General features: G+C 57.1%; 1 protein-coding gene across 1 annotated transcript in view; it reads right to left on the reverse strand.

The window, feature by feature from the left end:
* Positions 1-3,880: 3,880 nt before the first annotated feature.
* DISP3 (dispatched RND transporter family member 3) overlaps positions 3,881-23,694 on the reverse strand; it is a 48,612-nt gene continuing 28,798 nt past the window's right edge. The window contains exons 4-21 of the mRNA XM_046663310.1: positions 22,327-22,463; positions 21,389-21,523; positions 20,707-20,867; positions 19,233-19,372; positions 18,158-18,306; positions 17,771-17,932; positions 16,786-16,947; positions 14,770-14,883; positions 14,034-14,170; positions 12,707-12,891; positions 10,693-10,823; positions 10,443-10,615; positions 9,323-9,449; positions 8,616-8,761; positions 6,341-6,500; positions 5,665-5,778; positions 5,089-5,255; positions 3,881-4,243 (exon numbers count right to left, since the gene is read on the reverse strand). Of these exons, the coding sequence (XP_046519266.1) occupies positions 3,881-4,243; positions 5,089-5,255; positions 5,665-5,778; positions 6,341-6,500; positions 8,616-8,761; positions 9,323-9,449; positions 10,443-10,615; positions 10,693-10,823; positions 12,707-12,891; positions 14,034-14,170; positions 14,770-14,883; positions 16,786-16,947; positions 17,771-17,932; positions 18,158-18,306; positions 19,233-19,372; positions 20,707-20,867; positions 21,389-21,523; positions 22,327-22,463 (2,863 nt within the window). The remainder of the gene's footprint in view (positions 4,244-5,088; positions 5,256-5,664; positions 5,779-6,340; positions 6,501-8,615; positions 8,762-9,322; positions 9,450-10,442; positions 10,616-10,692; positions 10,824-12,706; positions 12,892-14,033; positions 14,171-14,769; positions 14,884-16,785; positions 16,948-17,770; positions 17,933-18,157; positions 18,307-19,232; positions 19,373-20,706; positions 20,868-21,388; positions 21,524-22,326; positions 22,464-23,694) is intronic.

Genomic DNA, 23,694 nt, shown 5'->3' on the forward strand with positions numbered 1-23,694 from the left:
CTTGCCTGCCTAGCTGGCTGGCTGCTTCTATGAGTCAAACCTGGCGGAATCCTGAGAGGCCACAGGGGAGAGAGCAAACACTCTCCATCATCAGCCCTGAGTGTAAATCCTGCTCTATCATTCACAAGCTGTGTGACCTTAGGGCAGTTACTTCATGTCTCTGGGCTTCAGTTTCCTTAGCAGTGAAACAGGACAAAATCATCCCTTCTGAGGAATGCTGTGAGGATTCCCGAGAATGTATGGGCAGTCCTGGGACACAGTACTCCAAAAACGCTGGCTCTCTTTTATACCTCCTGGCCTCCAAGGGAAGGAGAGAGAGAAGCAGGGGCTTAAAGAATCTTTGCAGGTGATGGGGGGTCCCCCTACCCTGGGCTCCTCTCACGCCCTTTGCCCCTTCTTGGCCTGTAAAAGGCCTGCACAGCCTCACAGATCCTAGGCTAACCGCTGTGCCAGAGCTACTGAAGAGCATCTCATTAATGCTCAGCAAAAGCTCATTAAGACCATGAGCTCTGCAACAGCGACAAAGGAAGGTCAAGATTCTTTCCATGGGAGTTAGTGCCTCTGGGACCCTGTGGCACCAATATTCACAAACAAGATGAAGGGGGATTTATCTGTAGGCAAGCAGGCAGCCAGGTGGGTGGCCCAAGTTCCCTGGAGCTCCCAGTCACCCACATCCTGCTCCTAGCCTTGCCCTGGCCTCTGCCCCTGGGAGGGAGAGCATTACTGGCCAGGAGCTGAGCAGAGCAGTCACCACGCAGGGCCTTAGGGACCAGGGCAGGTCAGTTTTAATGAGAGGAAGATCTGAAGTTGAAAATGCCATCCATAAAGGGTGAGGCTGGCAGGGAGGCAGAGTGGGGCAGGGACCCTGGGCCAGGAGAAGCTGCCTTGTGGTGTGCTGGGGGCATTCACCTCCCCCTCTCTGGGCCCCAGTGTGTTCATCTGTAAGATGGGAACTCAGCTTGCAGGAGAGTTATGAGGCTCAAGAAAGAGTTGTATTGATGCGAGGGAGCCCTAGTCACCCGGGGGGAGGGGAGCGACAGTGACACCAGGGCCTGACCTCCTCCACCCCTGATTTGCCTGCCCATCACCCCTGCAACACTCTGAAAAGATAGAGGCCAAGGGGAAGGAAGAGAAGCTATTTCTTAAAAGCAAAGAAATGGGCTAAGTGAGGGTTTCCTTACAAATGGACATTATTTGGACTGCATGCAAATGATACGCAAATGACTCCGCCTCCACTTTAAAACTAGGCTATTGGGAAGGTCTCAGGACAAGGACTTAGAGATGGCAGTCCTTTTTCTGAGAACTTTCTGGGGTGTCTTAGCTTGCCAACCCCTCCTCTGTCTCACCCCTTCCCACCTGGCCTCCTCCCGTAAGTTTGCCCCATTCCTCTGGCAGCTGTGGTCATTGGAAGAGGTACGACCTTGCACAATGGCCGGAGCCCTGGGTTGACTGGCCTGGATCCCTCATCAGCCCCTTTAGGGCTGTGTGGTCCTGACCCTGCCCCCCAGCCACAGTGCTCTTTGCTGAGCCTCTGAGGGCTCAGGTTTCATGTAAGACTGATGGGGAAATGCTGAAGTATGAAGTATTGTACAAATTCACGGGTTTCCATTCCAGAGTCTCTAAGAACAGGCTTCTTGACCACCAACCTTGAGCTTCCCTGTAACTGTCATCACCCTTTGTGTTAAAATTCTAGGAGAGGCTGTACACCTTAATAGTTGAGCACACGCCCTGGGGCAGGCTGGCTGGGGTCAAAAGCCTGGTTCTACCATCACTGGCTGCGTGATGTGGGCAAGTCAGTCTCTCGGAGCCTCGGTTTCCCCATGTGTAAAACAGGAATGAAAGTACTTGCTCCTTGAGGTGAACAAAAGAGCTGATGCATGTCGAGCCCTGTTATGGGTTGACTTGTGTACCTACCCCTGCAAAACATGTGCTCAAATCCTAACCCTGGTACCTGCGATGGGCTTCTCTAGAAGTAGAGTCTTTGCAGATGGTCAAGTCAGGATGAGGTCAGGAAGGGGGGCTCTAGTCCAGTATGGCTGCTGTCCTCATAAAGGGAAGATGACGTGAGCCTCACAAAGACAAGACAGGCTCATGAAAACAGAGGTGGAGATCGGAGCGATGTGTCTACAAGCCAAGGAACACGAAGGGCTGCTGGCAACCAGCAGAAGCCAGGAGAGGGGCATGGGACAGACTCTCCCTCAGAACCTCCAGAGGGAACCTTCCTGCCAACACCTTGGCTTTGGACTTCAGCCTCCAGAACTGTGAGAGAATAACCTTCTGTTGTTATAAGCCCCCCCGCAGGTGGCACGTTGGCATGGCTGCCCTGGCAGACTAATACGAGCCCAGCAAGGAGCGTCTGGCATGGTTAGTGCTACGTGTCAACCAGCACCACTAACTGCTTGCTTGGTGTCTGTCTTCACCACAGATGGTGGGTCCAAAAGTCTGATGGTTCTTCAACAAATACTGAGTTTCTGCTTGGTGCCAGGCATGCTCTAGGCAGGGGACATGGTGTTGCACATCTGTCTTGCATGCCTAGCCCCCCAGTTCATATTTACAGATGACCAGGTGAGCTGGCCTGGAGACCACCTTTGATGACATCTTTCCCACCCTCAGGGCTCAGTCTGTGTCCAATCGCCTAAGGCTCAGGGGGCCATGCCTGACCCAAGGAAGGTCAGTGCCCAGCACAAAGCCGGGCTCTCCGAAAGCACTCAAAAATGTCCCAACCGGGCAGCCAGATGAGCCCCACTCCCACAGTGTGACCCAGAGGCCCCCAACTCCCCCCTGGGCCGCAGAGCACTCCCTCACCCTGGTCTCTAGGAGGTCCAGCACCCTCCACCTCACCTCCACCTCCTTCCAGGCCCAGCCCCAGGGCCACCCCTCGTCCCACGTTATGGCTGGGCAGCATCCGAACACTTAGTTATTTCAATTTTAAGAATATGATGGAGTCAGCGAGGCTTAAAATGCATGTGTTAATAGCGGCGGTCTGCAGTTTCATTTCACTTTAACAGGAACCATCTGCTGCGAGCAGGCGGCAGGCACGGCCAGTTCTCCCCCCACACAGCCTCCCCCCACAAAATGATTCCATCCCTGGAGTCGAGTAGGGGAGATGGGGGTTGAGAGCTGTGAGGAAGGCCGTGCTGGGGCCCCACAGCCCCCAGGGAGGAGGAGCCCCTTGAGGCTGGGGCCGGGAGTAGGACATGCAGAACCCCAGGCTCGTCCCTCCATCCTCTCTGGCCAGGAACAAAAGGCCTGGGGAGGACCACAGGACCACCGAGCACTGGCCGCTGCAAAGCTGAAAGGGAGGAGAGGAGGGGGCAGGGGGTGCAAAGCCCCCGCCCGCGAACCCACTGTGCTCTTCCTGCAAAGTCCCGGAGGAAGGCACGGGGCTCAGGAGGTCCCTCCGGCTCTGCCACCGACCCAGCCACGGGTCACTTTGCCTCTTGGTGCCTCAGTTTCACATCTGTAGACTGGGGGCTCTGACACCCACATCGGAAAGTTGTTGTGAGCACTGAGGGAGTGTGAGGGAGGCCCCCTGCAAAATTAACCTGAGCCCGGCGGGGGGGGGGGGGACCGGGCACGGGAGGGGGGATGGTCTCTTCCACTGTCGGGGGGAGCCCAGGGCGACTGCTAGCAGCCCGGAGGCTGGGGTGGCGGCTGGCTTCACCACCCAGCTCTGGCTCAGCGCTGTGATGACGGCAGTGTGGGCCACACAAGTGGGCACCAGTTCCCATCCTGGGCCGCCGGGCACCTTCCAGCCCAGGCCTGGGAACACAAATAGTTGGAGCCGAGCTGGGAAACAGAGTGTCTCTGGGGTCAGAGAACAAGAGCCTCATCCCCACCCACTGGACCAAAGGTGAGAAGTCAAGACCCAGTGCCAGGGCTATAGGGAGGTCCCGTTGGGCAGGGGGATCTTATAGCCACTCTGGAGGAGCACAAGGCAGGCGCCCAGCCCCAGGGCCCCTGCTAGGAGCACGGCGGCCAGGGCTTTGAGGAAGGAAGTCCTGGTCCGGGTGAAGGAGCCGGGCGCCATGATGCCGAGCAGGGCCGTGCTGACCGTGAGCGTGTAGAGGATGGAGATGCCCGTGTTGAGTGCGACGATCTTGCCAAACTTGGCAAATGGGGCGATGATGCAGAAGAAGAGGGGCACCGTGGCGATGACAGTGGTGAGGGCGCTGGAGACGATGGCCACGCCCACGTGCCGCACAGCCTCCAGCGTCCGCCACTGGCGCTGGGAGTGGGTGTCCTGGGTGCGGGGGGGGAGAGGGAAAGCTGGGGCCCTGGACACTGCTGCGATCCCTCCCTGCCCAGGGCTTGGGGTGGGGCTTGGCCTCTGGGTAGACACATACACCACTGCCCAAGGCCAGCCCTGCCCCTGGAGGCCCCAGATTCTGCCTCGGTAACTGGCTATGATAACAGCAGCTACTCCACGGCTTGGTGTGAAGGTGAAATGATTCCCCTACACTAGGCACAGTGCACAGTGGGGGTGCATTAAGTGTTGCTGTGATGACGAGGATGCTGATCATTCACATAGTAGGTCCTCATAAATGGGAAGCCCTGACTGGAACTGATTTCTTTCTCTTGACCAAAAGCAGCTAACTGTGTAATTAACTTACATATTTATGAATGTTTTCACACCAATACAATTCCGAACTAGGAAAAAACAAAAACTTCACGAGACCCAGGGCTGGTTTCAGCACTGAGTACTTGGGCATGTCCTCATGAAGCCAGAGAGCCGGAGGGGGGATTGGTGGCCTTGGGGTCATGACTAGAAGGGCCCAGCCGTGCTCCCAGGCTGGAGAAGGAGACTTGGAGCCAAGAAACAGGATGGGCCCTTGGCCGTGGCCTGGTCTAGCCGCTCAGGCTCACGTCAGGAGACAGAGGCTGGAGTCGTGGACCCGCCCAGGGCCCACAGCACTGCTCGGGCAGAGACTTGAGTCCCCTGGGCGTGGAGATCGGCCCCAGAAGCCTCAGCTCCTGGAACATGCCCTGGTTGGGGGCTGGGCACTGGGGTGTCCAGCTGCCCTTGGGGAGCTGCACCAAGGAAAGAGAAGATTCGCTGGGGATGGTTAGGGGAGGCAGGGGGCTCACCTCAGCCTGGTGGGGGGGCAAGTTCTCTCCAGCCAGCAGGTAGCCCTCGACCAGATGGACGCAGTAGTCCACAGAGGAGCCGACGAGGATGGACAGGGAGATGGCTTCCACGGCGCCCATCTCCCAGCCACTCCAGTACATGATGGTCACCACCAGGCAGACGATGCCTGCAGGGGCAGGAGACAGCGGGAGGCAGCTCGGACTCGGCCCTACCCTCATAGTCCTGGGGAATGGGGAACGCTGAAGTCTAGAGTGGAGCCCCCAGCTCTGATGACAGGACGGAAAAGGAGCAACAGGGGCAGAGAGACCTGGGAGGGCCCCAAGAGAGGGGACAGGTGCAGCAACATATCACTGGGCTGAGAGCTACTACATGGCGACATCTGGCTCTCCGTGGGGAGCATGCAGACTTGAGGACAGTCCTACGAATGTTGCAGAGACAGCAGTGAGCAGAGGGTCTTTTTGTTGGGGTTGGGGGTTGGGGAGGCCGGGAAGCCTTCCCCGAGGAGATGGGACAGCGAAGGGTTGAAAGACCTCTGCTGTGGGACCCCTACAGCCCCTGCCCCACGGCCCACGTACCCAAGATGCTCAGGAGCACAGGCAGCAAGAGCAGCACATGGGTGGTGAACACAGCCACGGCAGCCACGCAGATGAGCAGGGAGAGGGCCAGGCCATACAGGGCGCTCTGCACCCCTGCAAGGGGAGAGGAGGGCCCTCAGCCGCGCTGTGCGGACAGGGCACCCACAGCCCCTCACCCCACGGTTCAAAGGTTGCTGGGGTTACACAGATGGGCACAGTCACGGCTAGCTGTCACTCTGTGAAACCACTGAGCCTCCATTTCTTCGTCTATAAAAAGGGTTAATAACAGTACCTACCCCACAAGCCTCGGTCGGAGTTTACAGGGAGAACACAGATCAGGCCTCAGCACAGGGCCTGCCCCGAGAAGGGCTCCGAACGACAGACAGCTGCCTTATGCTCATGACTTTTACTTTTTAGGTGGCCAAATTCAATGTCAGAGAATGTGGCCAGATGTCCCCGAACAGGAGGGGACCCGAACTCCAGCCTCTGACTAGTGTTCTGGCCACTGGGTCATCCCAGTTTCTCCAGGGCTCTTGGCCAGCATTGAGAAAAGGACAAGTGTGGCTCAGATAGGCCATGCCATGCCCTCACTGCCCTGGGTCACCTCCCTGTCTCCCCCACCACCACCGCCCACCCTGCCGGGACCCCCGGGGTCAGGGGCTGGGCTGCCACTGGCCTATGATCTCCATGAAGATTTGCTTCCAGTGCTCGCAGGTCTGGAAGCCGCGGCGCAGGGCCGAGCCCTCGGGGAAGGTCTGAAGCTGCTGCTGCAGGAAGCTCTCCCAGCGCAGGTAGTCCGAGTAGGTCTGGAAGGAGGACTTGCCCTTGTATGTGGTCTGCGGGTGATAAGAGCCAGTGAGACGGGCCGGTGGCTGTGGCCCACTCTCCCTTCCCAGGTGGACGTGGCAAATGCAGCCAGCACTCGGCCACTTGCAAACAGAGCATGTTGTGTGCGTGTGTGCGTGTGTGTGTTGGGGGTGACAGATGACCCAATCCACGATTACCTCCTGCCAGTCTCTGGGTGCACATGTGGTTCTTGGGTTCCAACACCACCAAAGTCCCTGTCCCCTTCCAACAGAGCCACCTTCAGCTCCCAGAGCCCCCTACACTCTCACGTTCCACCCTCTGCACATGCTATTCCCTCTGCCTGCACAGCCAGCTCCCACTCATTCTTGAGGCTCGCTGAGGTCGTGTCTCCTCCAGGAAGCCTTCCTTGATGCCCCAAGATAGGCTTCCACTCGGGCCTGCAAGCCCTCAGTCCTTGCCCATCAGAGCTCTTGTCACTGCCTGGCGAGCTGCCCGTCTCCTGGCTGGACTGTGAGTCCGGGAGGGTGGGAGCGGCCTGCCTCGCTCACAGCGCCCAGCTCTGAGGAGCTGTTCAGGGCATGGTGAAGGAGACAGGCATTTACTCTGCTCTGAAACTTTCACAAATGTTATCTCACTGGCCCAATTCTGTGCTCCCTGAGCACAAGCCAGTTAACTGTGTCCGTGTACACGGATGTGTCTGAGTGTTGGCGGGGTTCAGCTTGGAAGTGACGTCCTGTCATGTGGAGGAGCCTGCGCAGACATTCTCTCCTCTCAGAAACTGTCTAGGGCTTTAAGGCTTTCAGCCTTAAAAAGGAAGGAAATTTGGACACGTGCCACAACACAGATTAACCTGGAGGACATTATGCTAAGTGAAATGAGCCAGACACAAAGAGGCAATACTGTGGGATTTCACTTACAGGAGGTACCTGAATCAGTCAAATGTGCAGAGACGGAAAGCAGAATGGTGGGTGCCAGGGGCTTGGGGAGGGGACTGGGGAGTTAGCGTTTAGTGGGTACAGAGTTTCAGTTTTGCATGAAAAGTTCGAGACATGGATGGGGGTGATGTTGGCAAAACAATGTAAATATACTTAATATAGTGAACTGGACACTTAAAGATGGTTAAGATGGTAAATTTTCTTATGTATATTTTACCACAATTTTTAAATAACTACCCAGGGATTTGAACTGGTGTCTGCATTAGCCTGGGGCTCACGAGGGCTTGGAGGGCCTCCGGGGCTCTCACTGGAGGTTGGCGGCCTGGGTGCTTGTGCAGTGAGTGGCACAGATGGTGGGAAGGACAGCAGGGCCGGGCACCAGAGGAGACTCGGTTTCCACCTGTAACCTTGTCATTCTCATCCTCATTCCCTGACACCTTCACATGATTTCACTGCTGCTTCTGGATGACTGAGGACCGCCAGAGGGAGGGTGGGAATCTGGACCCCGATTCTTTGGAGGAGGAGCTTGAGCCTAAAGGGGATGAGTGACTTGCTCAAGGACACAGAACACACCAGGATCAGAGCTAGGACTGGACCCCATGTCTCAGCACGAGGCAGCAGGGACAGACTTGGCAAGCCTCACGGAGCGACGTGCCAGGGCTGCGAGGACAGCAGGTACCCAGGTTAAGTGCACTTGTGTGTGTGTGCGTGTGTGTGCATGTGCACTTGTGTCTCCTTGGGTAGAACCCAGGGAGTGTCAGGGGTGACAGAGGAAGCAGCAAGGTGTGTAGATGGCCAGTCCCCCGTCTTCCAAGCTCTCCTGGGGGAGGCCCAGCACAGGGGTCTGTGGCCCAGCACATGGCCCCCACAGTGGCAGAGAGGAGTGCCCTGGTCTTTCACCAGCCCCAGCCCTCCTGCCCAGAAGCTGCAAATTGACACTGACGGGTTGGTGGGGAGGGAGGGTGGTGGGAGCTGGCTGGAGCCTGTGTGGTGGGAAGGGCCCAGCTCTGCAGTCGGATGGCCTGGTTTAGCAGTGATGCTGACACTGACGAGCCCTGTGACAAGGGGCAAGCAATCACCCCTCTCTGGGCCTCAGGATGCCCCTCTGAAGAGCAACCCCTCTGATCTGGGCCAGGGGCTGGGGATCAGAAGTGACACACGTGAGACAAGCACTCTGCACTGTGCCCAGTGGGGCCGCCAGGGGCTCACCGACTCGAAGGCCATGGAGATCCACTGCACGCGGCCCTCCTTGACACCCACTGCCCCGTGTGACAGCTGCCCCGGGAGCAGGTTGGGCTCGGGCAGCTCCTTGCATTCAGGGTGCAACATCTGCAGGAAGGAGGAGATGCTGTAGCCTGCAGGGAGAGGGGAGAGCGGTGGGTCGGGGTGGGGACCTGGGAAGAGCACCCCTCCCTACCTCATCCCACCTGAGCACAGGTGTCACCCACCTGAGTGTGAGTGTGGGAGGGGCATGCACCCTTCCCCCACCTCCCAGGTTTAAAAAGTGTCTGCAACCATTGGCAATGTCACTTGGAAGCCCACAACACTCATTTGCCATCTGGGTGGATAACGGCATCTTGTGCCACTCAGGGAGAACCCTGCATGACCTCACCAGGTTATCTGTGGGCCAGCCCCCGCCTACCCCGCTCCCAATTTGGAAAAGCCACTCCTGCAGGTGCGCCCACACACACCGCACAATTCCCCCCCCCCACGTGCACCTCTGTGCCAGCTCACATTCACGCACAAGCCTACTCTCATCTGGAAGATTCACACACCCCCGGTGTGGACACACTCAAGTGTAGAGGCATGTCTGCAGATACATCCACTTGACAGGTGCGAGCATCCACGGGGCCACCCACCCGTGGACCCTGGCCTCCCCAGTCCGTCCTCCCTCAGGAACTAGATCCCCTACACACCTGAGGGCAGGCACTGGGCCCCGCCCGGCTTCACCAGCTCTGAGTTCCCCGCGATGGCCTTGCAGAGGCGGCACAGGTGCCCAACTTCTTTGAAAAGGTCAAAGCTGCTGTCATAGATGACGCTGCCCTTTCCCAAGGAGACACGAGCCGGCATGGCCACTCAGTGAGTCGGGAACCCAGTCCTGGGTCCCGCCCCTGGGGAGGAACCTCCGCAGCTCCCGCTACCATCCTGCCATCGTCACCATCACATTGGCGCCCTCTGCCTGGCGGCTCGCGGTCCCCACCCGCCCACTCTGCCCTGGCCCACCAGCACCCTCTGCTTCCATCGCTGCCCGCCTGCACAGGCCCCAGGGTCTCACCTCCTCGTTTTTACTCACGACGCTCTCCCCGGGGCTCCTTCTTCCTCCTCTCCCTCTGCACAGCCAAATCCTACCTGTCCTCCAGCATCCGCCTGTCTCCTCCCAGCCTCCCCACCCCTCTGAACACCTGGGGACTCGTGGTCTGGACTGAACAGATGGATCTCCTCCCACTCCACCTGCTCCTGAATTACTTCGTGTCTGAAGTCCCATACTCCCAGCTGGACTGACTTCTCAACGCAGGGGTTATGCCCGCTCCTACGTCCAAGGTCCTTCCTACCACATGCTGAGCACCCATCATGTGCCAGGCACACCCCTAGCCCCAGCTCAGTCAGTCCCTCTCCCTTCAAATGCCCAAGAGCCCAGCACAGGGTGCAGATGTGTATAAGGGAGGCAGATCCCACAGGGCCGGGGACACCACGGCTGAGGACAAAGCAAGGGCTGTGGGCACAGGGAAGAGCCTCCTGCAGAAGGAAGGGGGCAGGGGAGTGTTACACACCTGCACTTCCTTCATCCCTGTTCCAGCCCGTAATGGTGAGGCCAGCCAGCTAAGGCCCCAAAGTGTACCTAGAGTCCTGGGTGATGCTAAGAACTCAACCTTGCCCAGTCCTGGCAAGAAACGCTGCCCCAGTGGCCCATGGGGTCCTGTCTGGGCTGGGTGAACCGTCAAGGAGCCAAGAGGATGTGTATGAGCTGGGCTGGTGGCCCCCAGGCTGGTACTTGCTCTGGTCCCTCTGGCATCTGCCCACAGTGGGCACACGTACCGGGTCTCTGATGACATGGTTGTCCATTTGCCGTGTGCGGTTGATGCCAATAATGCCAAAGACCACAAAGACCATGGCCCCTGTATCCACCAGTGGCCGCACTGCTGGCTTCCCGCAGCCTGTGTTCACGCAGGGGTTGAAGCCCAAGGTGGCCGACAGGCGGGACCTGGGCACTGCAGAGGGAGTCACATCTGTAGGGGAAGGCGAGGCCCAGACTCCCGCGGCCCCACCGCAGCCTCCGCGCATGTACCTTTCTCACTGGGCACATAGAAGAAGCCTTTGGTCGGCCCGTCGGGGCTGGAGCTGAGTAGGCAGCCGGGGGGTGCCACACACACGCGCCCGTGGAAGGGGGGCTTGTGAGACTGGGCAAAGTACAGTTTCCTGTGGAGGCAAAGGGGACCGGGACTGAGGCCGGGAAGGTCAGGAGGAGTCAGGGAGGTGAGGAAAGCGCAGCCACGTGCAGGGGCTGGGAGAGTGCAGGGCAGGGACCCCAGCTCCCCAAGCAAAGGGCCTGGGTCTCATGTTGGGGGCTGGGTTTGGAGGCTGGTTTTAGCCCTGCCCCTGCCGAGGCCCACCATACGTGCCCGCTCAAGCCCTTCCCCTCCAGGCCTGTCTCTCGGCCTGTGGCAGGAGGCGTGGAGGAGACCCACAGTTCCCAAACTGCCCTCCAGGAGGCGAAAGAGTTCACAGAAGAGCCTCAAGGCCGGCCTTGGGGGTCCCTGCTCAGAAGCCCCCTGCCCCACCCAATGTGAACAGTTACTGAGCCTCAAGATTCTGTTTGAAGAAAAGATTCTGTGATCAGCTTGTTCACCACTGGACCTGATGTAGCTCAAGTTTCTTTCTAGAATGTTCTAAGCTCATCCAGGCAGCCTGGCCTTGGTTGCTGTTATGTATGTACAGAGCAAGCCCAGCCCTGATGCACCAGGCTGGAAGGGCCCAGCGAGACCGTCTTGGTCACCTCCCAGCCTCCACGCTACGCCCCTCTGCCTCAGGTGGAGTTCGGCTTCACGTGGGTGCTCAACGCCCTGAGGTCAGGCCCTGTCAGACCACAGCCCCACATGTCACCAGTGCAGGGCCCCACACTGCCGTGCTCCAGAATCTGGCAGCCCGGCTGTCTTCCAGAGCACGTAACGTCATTTGTAATGACGCTGCGGTTGACTTGTTAGCTGCTGTCTCTGCTTGTCAGCCCGAGGGCAGGAGCCACATCTGTCTTGTTTCCCACCGCATCCCCAGCACTAGCAGGGTGCCGGCACACAGTCGGGGTCCAGTGTTTGTTAAATGAATGAACGGATGAAAGAGCAGACCCTCAGCTAATGTGGCCTCACTGGATAAATGAGTGTAGGGTCCTGTGCAGACCACGCGGGATAAAACCTTGGAAAGACAACCCAGCTGGCCTGCAGACCCCCCAAGGCACAGAATGCAGTCACCCGTTAAGGTTTCTGGGGCACTTATTCCATGCCAGGCGCTAGGCGGGGCTTGAATATACAGTAGGTAAATACCACAGACACAGTCTGTCTCCTGTTAACTTACAGTCTAAGGAAGGGGGATGTTAAACAAACATTTTCGGAATTAATGATCTCTATCGGGAGTGTGGCTAGTGCCTTGGAGAAGAAGCTCAGAGTGGACTAATTCATTCACTCAGCACGTGTTGCCTGAGCATCTGCTTTGTGCCAGACACAGTGGTGGGGGCTGGGGTACAGCGTGGAACAGTCAGAGTGCCCACTGCAGGATGCCTGTGTGCTCCCGGCGGAGGCAGGTGCTAAGCCAGCAGCTCAGTACGATTCCCGGAGGGGATGGGGCCAGAAAGACAGCAGCAGCATGATATACCGAGAGAGACCAGGCGCGCGTGCTTTATCCGGGGAGGGAGTTCTGGTCAGGGACAGCCTCTCCCAGGATGGGACGTTTCGGTAGAGACCCGAATCTTGAGAAGAAGTCAACCACACAAGGAGCTGGGGAAGAGCATTCGAGGCAGAGGGAATGGCAGATGCAAAGGCCCTGAGGTGGGAACTGCTTGGCATGCTGAGGAACAGCGAGATGACCACTGTGTCTCTTGCAGAGCCATCAAGAGGGAGAGCGGCAGCTATGGGAGCAGATCGTGGCCTGTCATCTTTGCAGTGTTCCCCACGCCCTGTCCCGGGCAGAGAAATACCTGAACAGATGTGTAGGAATGGACAGGGGTATCTTAAAGGGGCCTGCTGGCATCTCCTGTGTGAGAGCGTGGGGGCGGGGCAAACGGCCGGCGGGCGGGGCTGGAAGGCGGTTACCGGGTGTGCTGCTGCTCCTTGGCGGCCACGTAGAAGCTGAAGTCAAACTTCCAGCCCCGCTTGGCATCGCAGGCCAGGGTCGTCACCATCCACTTGCGGGAGGGGCTCGCCGCCTGGAGCAGCCCTACTGTAGACATACAAGCGGTCAGCTTCCGGGTGAAGTTACCAAAAGGCGCTCTATACACCTAAGCAGTGGGTCGACAGAGACAAGACACGTGGCTCCGGAGGCTGCCTAGGCCTGGGCGGCCTCAGGCTCTGGCCCCTCCCTCCTAGGTGGACCCGCCCTGACCCAGCTCCAGAGTGGGGAACAGAGCCCTGGGCGGAGGCTCAGGAGGCCTGGGTTCGAGTCTGAAGATGGAACAAGTCCTCCCCGCCCTCTCTCAGCCTCAGTCCTTCCTCCCACTGAGCATCTGTTCCATGCCCGGCCCTGAGGGGGCCTCGGAGGATCAGCCGTGAGCAGACGGGCTTGGTCCCCGTCCTCATGGAGCTGCCAGTTACGACGGCCTCAGACTCTAAGGGCAACGAATTAAATGATGGGGATGATAAGACGCAGGATAAAGGGGCAAGGGAGGAGGGCACGGAGCAGGCAGCCAGCACAGGGCTCTACGAGGAGACGGCATCTACTCTGAGAACTGAATGGGGTGTCAGCCTTGCATTAAGCTGGAAGGAAAGCTTCCTAGGCAGTGGGAACAGCAGCGCAGAGGCTCAGCCTCAGGAAATGCCTCAGACACTTCATCCTTCAAATGGAAATACAAATTCTGAACAAACGAGTTGATTCGTGTAACTGTCACCCTGGAGGGTGTAACACGTTAAAGAAACATAAACGATTCCTGTGAGGGGAAAACTGGAGGCCTGGGTTGGCCCTCGGAGGCTCTCTTCTGGGGTGCTGGGGGAGCTGCCAAGAACAACAATGTAACTAATGGCTGCCATTTACTGAGCACTTTCTACATCCCAGATGTTATGTCCTACCCACAGGCCTCCCCGCCTGTACCTCCCACCACCCCGGCTGGTACTTTTCACGTCTCCATTTCATAGATGAGGAAACTGAGGCTCAGAGAGATTAACTAATCTGCCCAAAGATACTCAGATTATAAATGGCAGAGCCAGGACTCGAACCCAGGTCTGGCTGACTGGGAAGCCCAGCCCTCACACTGTGCAGGTCCCTGCCGCAGACCTGGCTGACGGCAGGACGGGGTCCTCCTCTGTCTACAGCAGCTCCATCCTCAGGCCCAGCCTCCCCCTCCTTCCGTGGCCAGTGCCCACCAGTGCGGCATTGAGGGCCCCTCCCCTGGCGGTGGCAGCTCACTTCACAACAGCCCAGGCTCACCTGGAAGGAGGGCACCTCCCCGTCCCCGGGGGACACGATCTGCCAAGGGGCCGGCAGGCTGGCGTTGAGGGAGAACCTGTAGACGGCCGAGTGGCCTTTATTCTTCACCTTGGAGATGTACACGGTGCCTGGCGAGTCTAGGGGACAAACGAGGATGGAGGAGGGGTGGACGGTCACCTTGACTGGCTTCCCCTGACTTGGAACAGCCCACCCTCTGCTCTGTTGACTGAGGAGCTGAGCCCTGACCTTGGGGGAGCTGAGCCAACGATGGAGAGCACAGTATCAACAGTGGGGCTGGTGCTGGTAATGACAATGGTGGGCACAGAGAGGGCGACAAGGACATACAGAACAGCATCCCACCTCTGATGGCGAGCCCAGCAGAGATAAACCTGCCTTCAGTGCTCAGGACGCCCCTGCTCTCCCCCAGATATTCAGGATGGATTTGGTGCACGGGGCAGGTTCATGGCGCACCACAGGCCAGGCTGGGGTGGTGGCAGGAAGGGATCCCACTGTTCTGCCCAGGGAGAGCTGGTGGGATGGTGGGTGAGGGACCTGAATACACCCTGAGTTCACCCCCCACCCAACCATTCCACAGTGACCCAGGAACACAGGCTCTTGTTCTCGCAGGAGAACCAAAGAAGGAATTTAATCTGCTTTCCCCACAGGGTAAAACACCCTGGCACCAGGCAGGCTCTCCCGACACCCTCACCCCAGACAGACCATACTTGCCACTGACCCTGTGGGGTGGCCTCAGGCGGGCTGGCCCAGGAGACCCCTGAGCCCCGCTTCTTCTTCTCCAGGGACGTCCGGATGTTGTTCTGCAGGCTGTGGGGCTTCTCCTGGAACAGACCTACCACCCCAGCCGTGTCAGGGACAACAGGGCCTCCCTGGCTGGGCCCAGCCAAGGGAGAGCAGAGGCTGGGATGGGCGACAACCCCAGTGACAGGGGCCCCGGAGTCCTCAGCTTGGGGAAGTGAGGGGGTGTCAGGGGTCTGAAAGAAGCTAGATAGAACTAAAAAAAAACATCAAATAATGAATTTACAGGAAACTTAAGGCAAAAGGCATCTGCCAGCCAGAGAAAGACACTCTGCAGCTTTCCCTACTCATCTTCGCTGAGCCTCACTCTCCTTGTGGGTCACATGGGATGACACCATACTCCACAGGGGGTGGCCAAGGGACCAAAGGGGATGCTGTATCTCATGCACTGAGCAATCATGTGTCTGGCGCGTGATCAACGCTCACTAAACAGGAGCATCACACACGGAATGTTACCAACTAGCTGAGATGATGGGAGACATTCCTGCTTTGTGCCAAGCACTGTGGATTAACGAGAAATTTTACACCTTCAAAAACTTAATTCTCACGATAATCCTACAAGTCATTCTTATTAACCCCTTTTGACAGAGGAGAGAGCGGAGGTTCAGGGAGGCTGGGTGACCTGGAGAGGAAGTGAGAGGCGGAGCCCCATCAAGATCCCATCTTGTCTGCCCCTAAAGCCGAAGCTCTTTTTGCTACAACATGCAGGGGTCCCTGTAAGAGGCAGTTCAGAGCTGAGATGCAAGAGCTAGGGCTGGCCTCTGGCCAGGGTCCTGGCCCTTCTCCAGAGAATCCCAGGAACTTAGGGGTTTGTCCTGGGGTTTGTCCATCTGTGAAATGGGAGCTGATGTGGCTTTTTGCCTCCAGGCTCTGAGAGATGGCAGGAGACCTGTAGCAGCAGTGATAATGGAGTGTAATTCGTATGCCCAGGCAGGTGGGGAGGGGAGCTGGGCCGTGACTGGGGCTGTGGTGGGGCTGGCTCCAATCTAGGAGGGTGTCTTCAGGCACCTCTCTGAGCTGTGGTCGATTATCATGCATTCGGTGCATCCGGCCAATGCCATTACCAGGGGAAGGCCAGGTTAACCCAAACACCGCCCTAATTAAATGAAGGCAATTACAGCAGTCAGCGGATCTTCTCCTGGGAGCTGGGAGCACTCACCGAAGCATCTTCTCATTTGGTTTCTAACTGCCCTGGCAAAGCTGTATGACCTTGGGCCGACTTCCCACGTCCCAACCCCAGCCTCAGGCTCCCCTCTGTAAAATGAGGGCCTGGACCAGACTACCTCCAAGGCAAGGAGATATCTTTCTCTCCCCTCCTCACTCATCCCCCATACCCACTCTGTCATCCCCCACCCAACCATTCCACAGACTCCTCACCTTAGCCCACCAGGCCCTGGCCCAGCCCACCTCGCTAGCCTTAGCTCCTGCACCTGTCTCTCTCAAACCTGGCCTTGGTCTTGCCCACCTCTGATGCTTCCCTCTGCCTAGAGTCCTTCCCTTCTCCCCCCGCCAGCCTGGCTAACCCCTTCCCTTTTCTTCTCCCCCCCCACAGCCTGGTTAACTCCTTCCCATTCTTCAAGTCTCTGCTTAGACAGTACCTCCTCCAGGAAGCCTTCCATGATGCTGCGTTCCCTGGGTACCCTGTTCTTCCTCCATCTCAGCTCAGATCTACTACAACAATGGCCCCTAGCAGTGGAGTGAACTCCCTGAGGTTGGGAAGCCTGTCCTGCCTACTGTGGTCTCCCCTGCACCAGCATCGATGGCACCCAGTAGTTGTTTAAAGAAACGAGGGAGCTCTGAGGCAGAGAAGTGAGTGATGTGCTGAGGTCACGCAGTGATGGGGGGCCTGGATGTCGCACCTCTCGGGCCAACAGTTTTGAGACCTGGACTTCACAGAGAGCAGGGCCCACGGGGACCCCTGGCTGGAAACCCTCACCTGAACAGGTGATGCAGGAGATGCCCTCAGCGCTCAGGTTGTACTTGAGGTCCAGCAGCACCTGGATGTTGGTATCGGGCCGGAAGAGCACGGGGGCGCGGCTGGCGGGGCGGAGTCGGCTGGCGAACACCAGGGACAGGATGAGGATGGAGACAAAGAGCCCTGCGAGGAAAGGACGCCACACCAGGCGGGGCTGGGGCCCAAGCGGCACATTCACAGTCGGGGCCTCCAGAGCCCTGGGAAAGAGTTGCTCCCTTTATGGGAGAGGAGCATCCCGAGGGAGTGGGCAGAGGCCTGACCTGTGGGTGAAGCTTGCTGGCCTCAGTCCTCCAGGGACAGGGGTTGGCTATTATGTGTGTCGCTTGGGGGTGAGACCATAAGCTATGAGCTCATACTCCTGGACAAGAACCAGTACCATCTTAGAGCACTTAACAGTTTATAAAGAGCTAGCATATCCACTTGAGTGCATGCAACCCTCAACACTGTCGACGACGAGGAGGATAACAGCACTTCAGGTTTAGTGACCACTGACTGCGTGCCATGCACTATGGCATTCCTTCTACTGCCTTATTAGATCAACCCTATTCTAATCCTCAGTTATAGGATAGGAAACCGAGGCTCCGACTGACACAGCCAAGCTCACACAGCTAGGATGGGGTAGAATGAGGATTCCAACACAGCCAAGCTGGTCTAACTGTAGAGCCCGAGCATAAAGCACGCCGTCCGACCGCCCGGCACGATGCCTGTGACATCACAGGTGCGCAAGGAGCAACGGCTACAGCGGGGCCAGCTTCACTCACAGGGAGGAGGTGAGGCTCGGAGAGAGGGAGGGACGCCAACCCCGTCTCTGACCTCCCGTTCATTTGCAGGAGGCCGGTGGGCTCCCAAAGCCTTCATGTCCTTTTGGGGGCATCTGTCCCCCACGGCTCAGGCACTGGGGAGAAGCTGCAAGACAGGGGGGAAGGAGGGTGGAGAGCCCACTTACCCACAATCACCCAGCGGCTCTTGATGGCTGACCACAGGACCCAGTGGTGCAGCAGCTCCTGCAGCTGAGCAATGAGCTGACCCCGGCTGCCCCTGTCAGGGGCTGGTTGCAGGCCCTCGGGGGGCACAGACACCAGGGACACGTCTCCCAGCTCCAGCGACACTGCCAGGGTAGAGCAGAGGCCCATCAGAGGCCTGGCCCAGACTGGGTCAAAGTCCATCCTGGTCTCCGCCCTCTCCAGGGAAGCCCGAATGCTTGATGGGCATCCCCACTGGCCCTCAAGACCAGCCTGTCCTCAGACCTCAGCTTGTCAAGGGTCCCCTCCCCCGGCAGGGGCAGCCCCTGGGTCTTCCCGGGTCAGCAGGGCAGGCCTGTGCCAGCTCTCACCTGGCTCCTCCTCTACATTCAGCAAGGGGATGTCATCGTCCAGGTAGGGCATGGGGCCCTGTGCAGGGCTGCCCCCAGCCCGCTCGGGAGCTGCAAACACGTCCCCAGGGAAGTGCAGCGAGTTCTTGTGGCCACACTTCTGGTGGCAGCTATGGAGAAAGGGGGAGAGCAGTGACCCCCGAGGCTCCTGGGTGTCCAGGGAGGGCGGGGCGAGGCCCCAGCTGCCACAGGAACTCAGCGATCACACTGCGTTGACGTCCACAGGACCCCCATCACAGGCTTCCAGGAGCCTGCTGCCTGATTTCTTTCCAGTGCCATCTCCCCCAGGGCCCTCAGGGCCACTCTTCCCCTGGGGAGACGAACGGTGACAGCAGCCATTACCTGGGGAGAGGGGACCCCTGACATCCCTGCCTTTGTGCACCCTGGCCCAAGCCCAGGCACCCTCCATCATCCCTCAGTGCTCCCAGCCCCAGGCAGCCGCCCAGGCCTGATGCCACTGGCCCTTCCCCTCTCCTCACCTTCCCCGACTACCCGGCCCACAAGACCCCAACCCCTTGACCTCCAGCAGCAACTCTGGACTGATCCGTTCAACTCTGCACATGGCTCACTGACTGTAAATATTGTTTCTCCACCAAGACAAGAACCCTGAGGACACTTAACACGGCAGCTAAGAGCGTGAGATCGGGAGTCAGATGAAAGCTACCCAGCCTCCCTAAGCCTGTGTTTCCTCATCTGTAAAATGGGCAAAATCAGAGAACCCAGCTCCCAGGGTCCTTGCGGAGGTCGGGGGCGGGGGGGGGAAGTGATAGGACCTCGTACAGAAGCACGCAGCCCACCTCCTGGTAAGTAGCAGGAGATCACAAATGGGAACTGCCGGACAGGATCCTCTTCTCCTTTCCTTGGTCCCCAGGAGGGCCCCGCACAGGACATACGGACATACAGGGCATACGGAAGTTGCTCAAGACAGAACCACAAAGCTTTCGGAGGGGAAGGTGATGTGCTGAGGGGCCCTGGGGGCCTGGGACGGACACTCAGTGAGAGGAGGACACGGCCCCTCCACCTCCACCCGGCTCACCTGGTCTGGCAGGCGCTCTCCAGTGGCGCCATGTAAAGGCTCCAGATGCCCAGGGCAGCGGGCATGGTGAAGAGCACGGCCAGCCAGCAGCAGGACACAATGAGAGACATGAAGAGGCCAAAGTCGTGGACGGCCGGGATCTGGTGACAGAGAGTAGGGGTGATGTGGGGTCAGGCCTGGAGCCCAGGGGGCCTGAGGTCTCTGCAGCCAAAGGCACTTAGGACCCCAGAGCACTCCCAGCATGCAGCAGGACAAGGAGGCCCAGGCTGCAGAGAGGGCAGACACTGGCCCAGGGGGACATCAGAAGCCAAAGGCTGATGCAGCGGAGGAGGGAAGAGTCCCACCTCTGCAGCGGAGGTTCTTGTCTACACTGCAGCTTGCTGCCCGGAACAGTGCCTGGCACTGACCAAGGGCTGGGTAACTGTCATTACGTGAATGACTAGGGGTCAGAGGAAGACATGCCGTCAGACCAGGATATGTGTGAGCGAGGGGAAGGGAGAGAGTGCTGCCACACGGTGGGCACAGGGAGCCTGGGGCCTGGGAGCTGTGTTCCAGAAGTGTCCTGGGCGGGACCTGCACAGGGATGTGGCATTACGTCAGAAGGAAACTAACAACCAGGCAGACGAGCCTCCACTGTTTGCAAAATACTTTCACAGTCATCTCATTTCAGTCCCTGAATAATCCACTCATAAGGAAAGTGAGGCTCAGAGAGGTTAAACAACCTGTCTAAGGTCACACAGCCAGTAAACAGCAGAGGTGGGATTTGAACCCAGCTCTGCCTGTTTTCTGGATGTGGTTCTCTAGGAAGGCCTGGAAAACCCCACAGCATCTAGTGGTTTCTAAACGGGATTCAGCCCAGGTTATAAAGTCTCTCCCAGACATTGGCGGGCTCACTGCTTCAGCTTCTGTCAGCACCAAGGACCTGACCAAACTCAGATCCTTCTCTGGAGCCCAACTCGGAGGCCTGACGGAGCCTGAAGCCAGCGGGAGGAAAATCAGTGCGAGGGATGACCACGCAGCAGGTGGAAAGAGCTCTGGACCAGCAGAGACTTGGTCAGGCTCACCACTTCCCAGCTGTGTGGCCTTGGGCAAGTCACTTTACCTCTCTGGGCCTCAGTTTCTGTATCAGGAAAATAGGGATGGTAATTATACCTAAGTCATAAGTACGTCATGAGGACTAAATGTGAAAGAGCTTTGGAAACTGCCAAATGCCCTTCAGGGGAGAGCTTGGATTACTATTAATGAGCATCAATAATAAATACGATTTGTATTATTATAATTTTCCCATTTGTTAAGTTCTGGCAATGGAGATTAGTAAAAAAAAAAAAAAAAGGGACTCTAGGGACATGGCGAGTGCCTTGAGGCAAAAGCTGTGTAGCTACCCGAGAAGGGGAGGTGGGAAGAGCAGAGACCAGGGCCAGGTATGCACGGGAGGAACAGGGAGGCCAGGGCGGGGCAGAGGGCGGGCTCCCACCTGGGAGAAGACGTTGGCTGCGTAGGCGGCGGCCGTGGTCAGGGAAGTGAAGAAGGTGGCCTTGCCTGCCGTCTGGATGGTGTGGATCATCCGCAGCTGTGGGTCTTCCAGGTGGGTGGCCTGGCGGTAGGTGTTGATGAAGACAAAGACGTCGTCCACACCTGCGGGAGGGAGTCCCGGGCCAGCAGGAGCAGGCTCAGGATCACTCTGCTGTGTCCACGATCAGACCCGACCTGGGCCTAGACCAACCCTGAGAGGCCCTCTGAGAGCTCAGGCTCCAGGGGCGTCCGGCTTCTCAGCTTGGAGTTTGGAAAGACCCCTCTGACTCTGGCCCCACCCACCAAGAATCCAAGCCCCACCCTCATGCTCCCGGGCCCCACCCCATCCCCAGAACGAGGCCCCTTCTTCCACATCTTAGCCTCCTTCCCACATTTCCTAGACTTTTCCCACCATTTTTGACTTCTACTCAGCACACCTGCCTGTTCCTTCCACCTCGTGGGGGCTCCACCCACCATATGCTCAGGATTGGCCCACCGCTCAGTCTAGCCTCAAGGCTCCGAGGCCTGACAGGGACTTCGTGGAGCCTCCATGGAAGCCAGGCTTTGCGTCCTGGGAGAAGGCGCCTTTTTGGGACAGAGTTCCCAGTGGGAAGCCCATCGCCCCAGCAATGGAGGCAACTCACCAATGCCCACTATCACGAAGGCGGCCACTCCGTTGAGGATGCCCAAGTACTGGATACCAAAGACCACGTGGTACAGGAAGAGTGCCACCAGGCAGCTGAGGCCGATGCTGGCGATTCCGAAGAAGGACAGGAACACTGGGCAGGGCAAGAGGCATAGGGGATAGAGTAGGGGGACCCAGTGGAACCTGACCCCAGCTGGGTCCTGCCTCACCCCCACCACCCCGAAGCAGGGTGCCCTTCACCACTCTGTCTGTGCTCAGTACATCTCTCCACCCCCAGAGAAGGGGCTGGGCAGGAACCCAGGTGGAAGATGGGGCCATCTCTGAGTCAGTCAGGTTGTTCATGGGCCTCATCTTTGCGGAACTCACGTCAGGTGCTAGTAGGGAATTTTTATATATTTAACGTGTCACCCCAGTAGACTAGAGGTTCCATGGGTGTAGGAAGTGTGTCTGTGATGTTCATCACTGGTTCCCTGGCACCTTAGAGCAACCAGCACATAGTTGGTGCCCAATTAATATCTGTTACATAGATGAATGAATGTCTTTTCCATTTTGGAAGGTATTACCAATCTCCCATTCACGTGGGCAATAGAGATACCTACTGTATATGCAGCAAGAAGGTGCAAGGGGACATGCAAAGGTGGCAGTAGAAGAGGGAAGTGGGGGACAAAAGGGACCTGGGACTGTAAAAGAGGCCACAGAATAATCCATGAGGAGGTTCCAATAGTCTAGACTCCCCCAAACAAGGTTTTCAACATGAAAAAGACGGTCAAAGGGCAAAAGGTTAAACTATGTGAGGTCCTGGGAGTGGGGGCCCTTAGGTATGGCCCAACCTGGATTATTCCTAGCATTCCTGAGAAGGAAGGCTTTGGCCAGACAGGAGCACACTGGGTGGAAAGGAGTGGCTGGCTCCATGCCAGGTGTTCAGGGCAGCCCTACCTGAGCAGGAGGTGAGAATGTAGACAAGGGCAGCGATGCAGCTGCTGCTAATGAAGGCCAGGAGCATGTCGTTGTTGAAGGTTCTGCGCACCTCATAATCAAAGAGGTCTGTCCCCCCATAGAGAACCTGCACTTTGCTGGGGGAAAGGAGGACACACAGAGAGGAAAGATGGAAGTGGATCAGAGATGGCGGTTAACACTTGAAGGACCAGGAGCTACCCACCTCACCCCTCGCTCTTTACCGTGGCTGTACATTAAAATCACCTGGGGCTTCCAAGAATCCTGCTGTCCAGGCTGTGCTCTGGACAAAATAAATCAGAATTTCCAGGAGTGGAGCTGAATCATCAGTGCTTAAAAGTCTCCCAGGTGATTCAACCATACGGCCGAGGTTGAGACACTGCTCTATACAGACAATAATACATTACAGTCAAATTCTATGTTATCTCTCAATTCTCAGTTATTCACAGCAAAATTCTAAATTCAAACTAGCTTCCACATATTCAGTTTTACACTGCTACTCAGTGAGCATTTAACACAAGTTTAAAACAACTTAAACAAGTTGCTTAACAACAAAAACATAATCAGGCTGGTCAAGTTGAGTTTTGAAATACACACAGGAGTGACAGCTGCTTCCGGCCAAGACGGAGGAACAAGACCAACTCTAGACCTACCCTGCCGGTGAAATGAACAGAAAAATGAGAAAATATGTGAAACAAGACTCTGGACATAAGACAACAAAGGCTGATGATCCTTGAGAGATGAGAAATAAAATGGGCCCTGCAGTTGCCCCGATTTACTACCTTGAGAGTTCCCAGGCCTCCACACAGCCTAACATATGGATCACTGGACCCCTCAAAGGAGGCTGAAAAGTTTCCAAACTTGATGAAAGCTGTAAACCCACTGATCCAAGAAGCTCGAGCAACAAACTCCAAGCACAAAAACCACAAATGAAACTACACAATACCCATCATAACCAAACTGCTCAAAAACAGTGACCACGAGAAAATCTTAAAAGCAGCCTGAGGAAAAAGGTGCAGACACACAAAAGAACAAAGGTAAGAGCGACAGCAGACTTCTTGCTGGAAACAATGCACGTGAGAAGCCAATGGAGCATCGTGCTTTACCCACCGGAAAAAAGTCAACCTGGAAAAAAACATATTTCAGAAACAAAGGCAGAATGAAGACTTTCTGAAATATGAAAAATCTGAAAGAATTAATCTCCAGTACACCTGCGCTAGAAGAATGTTAAAGGAAGTCCTTCAAGCAGAAAGAAAATGATGCTAGATGGAAATACGGATCTACCTGAAGGAACAAAAAGCACTGGAAATGGTAACAACATGAATAAACATGTAAAGTGTTCTTATTACT

This window comes from Equus quagga, chromosome 5 (assembly GCF_021613505.1).
Source record: "Equus quagga isolate Etosha38 chromosome 5, UCLA_HA_Equagga_1.0, whole genome shotgun sequence".
Classification (NCBI taxonomy): domain Eukaryota; kingdom Metazoa; phylum Chordata; class Mammalia; order Perissodactyla; family Equidae; genus Equus; species Equus quagga.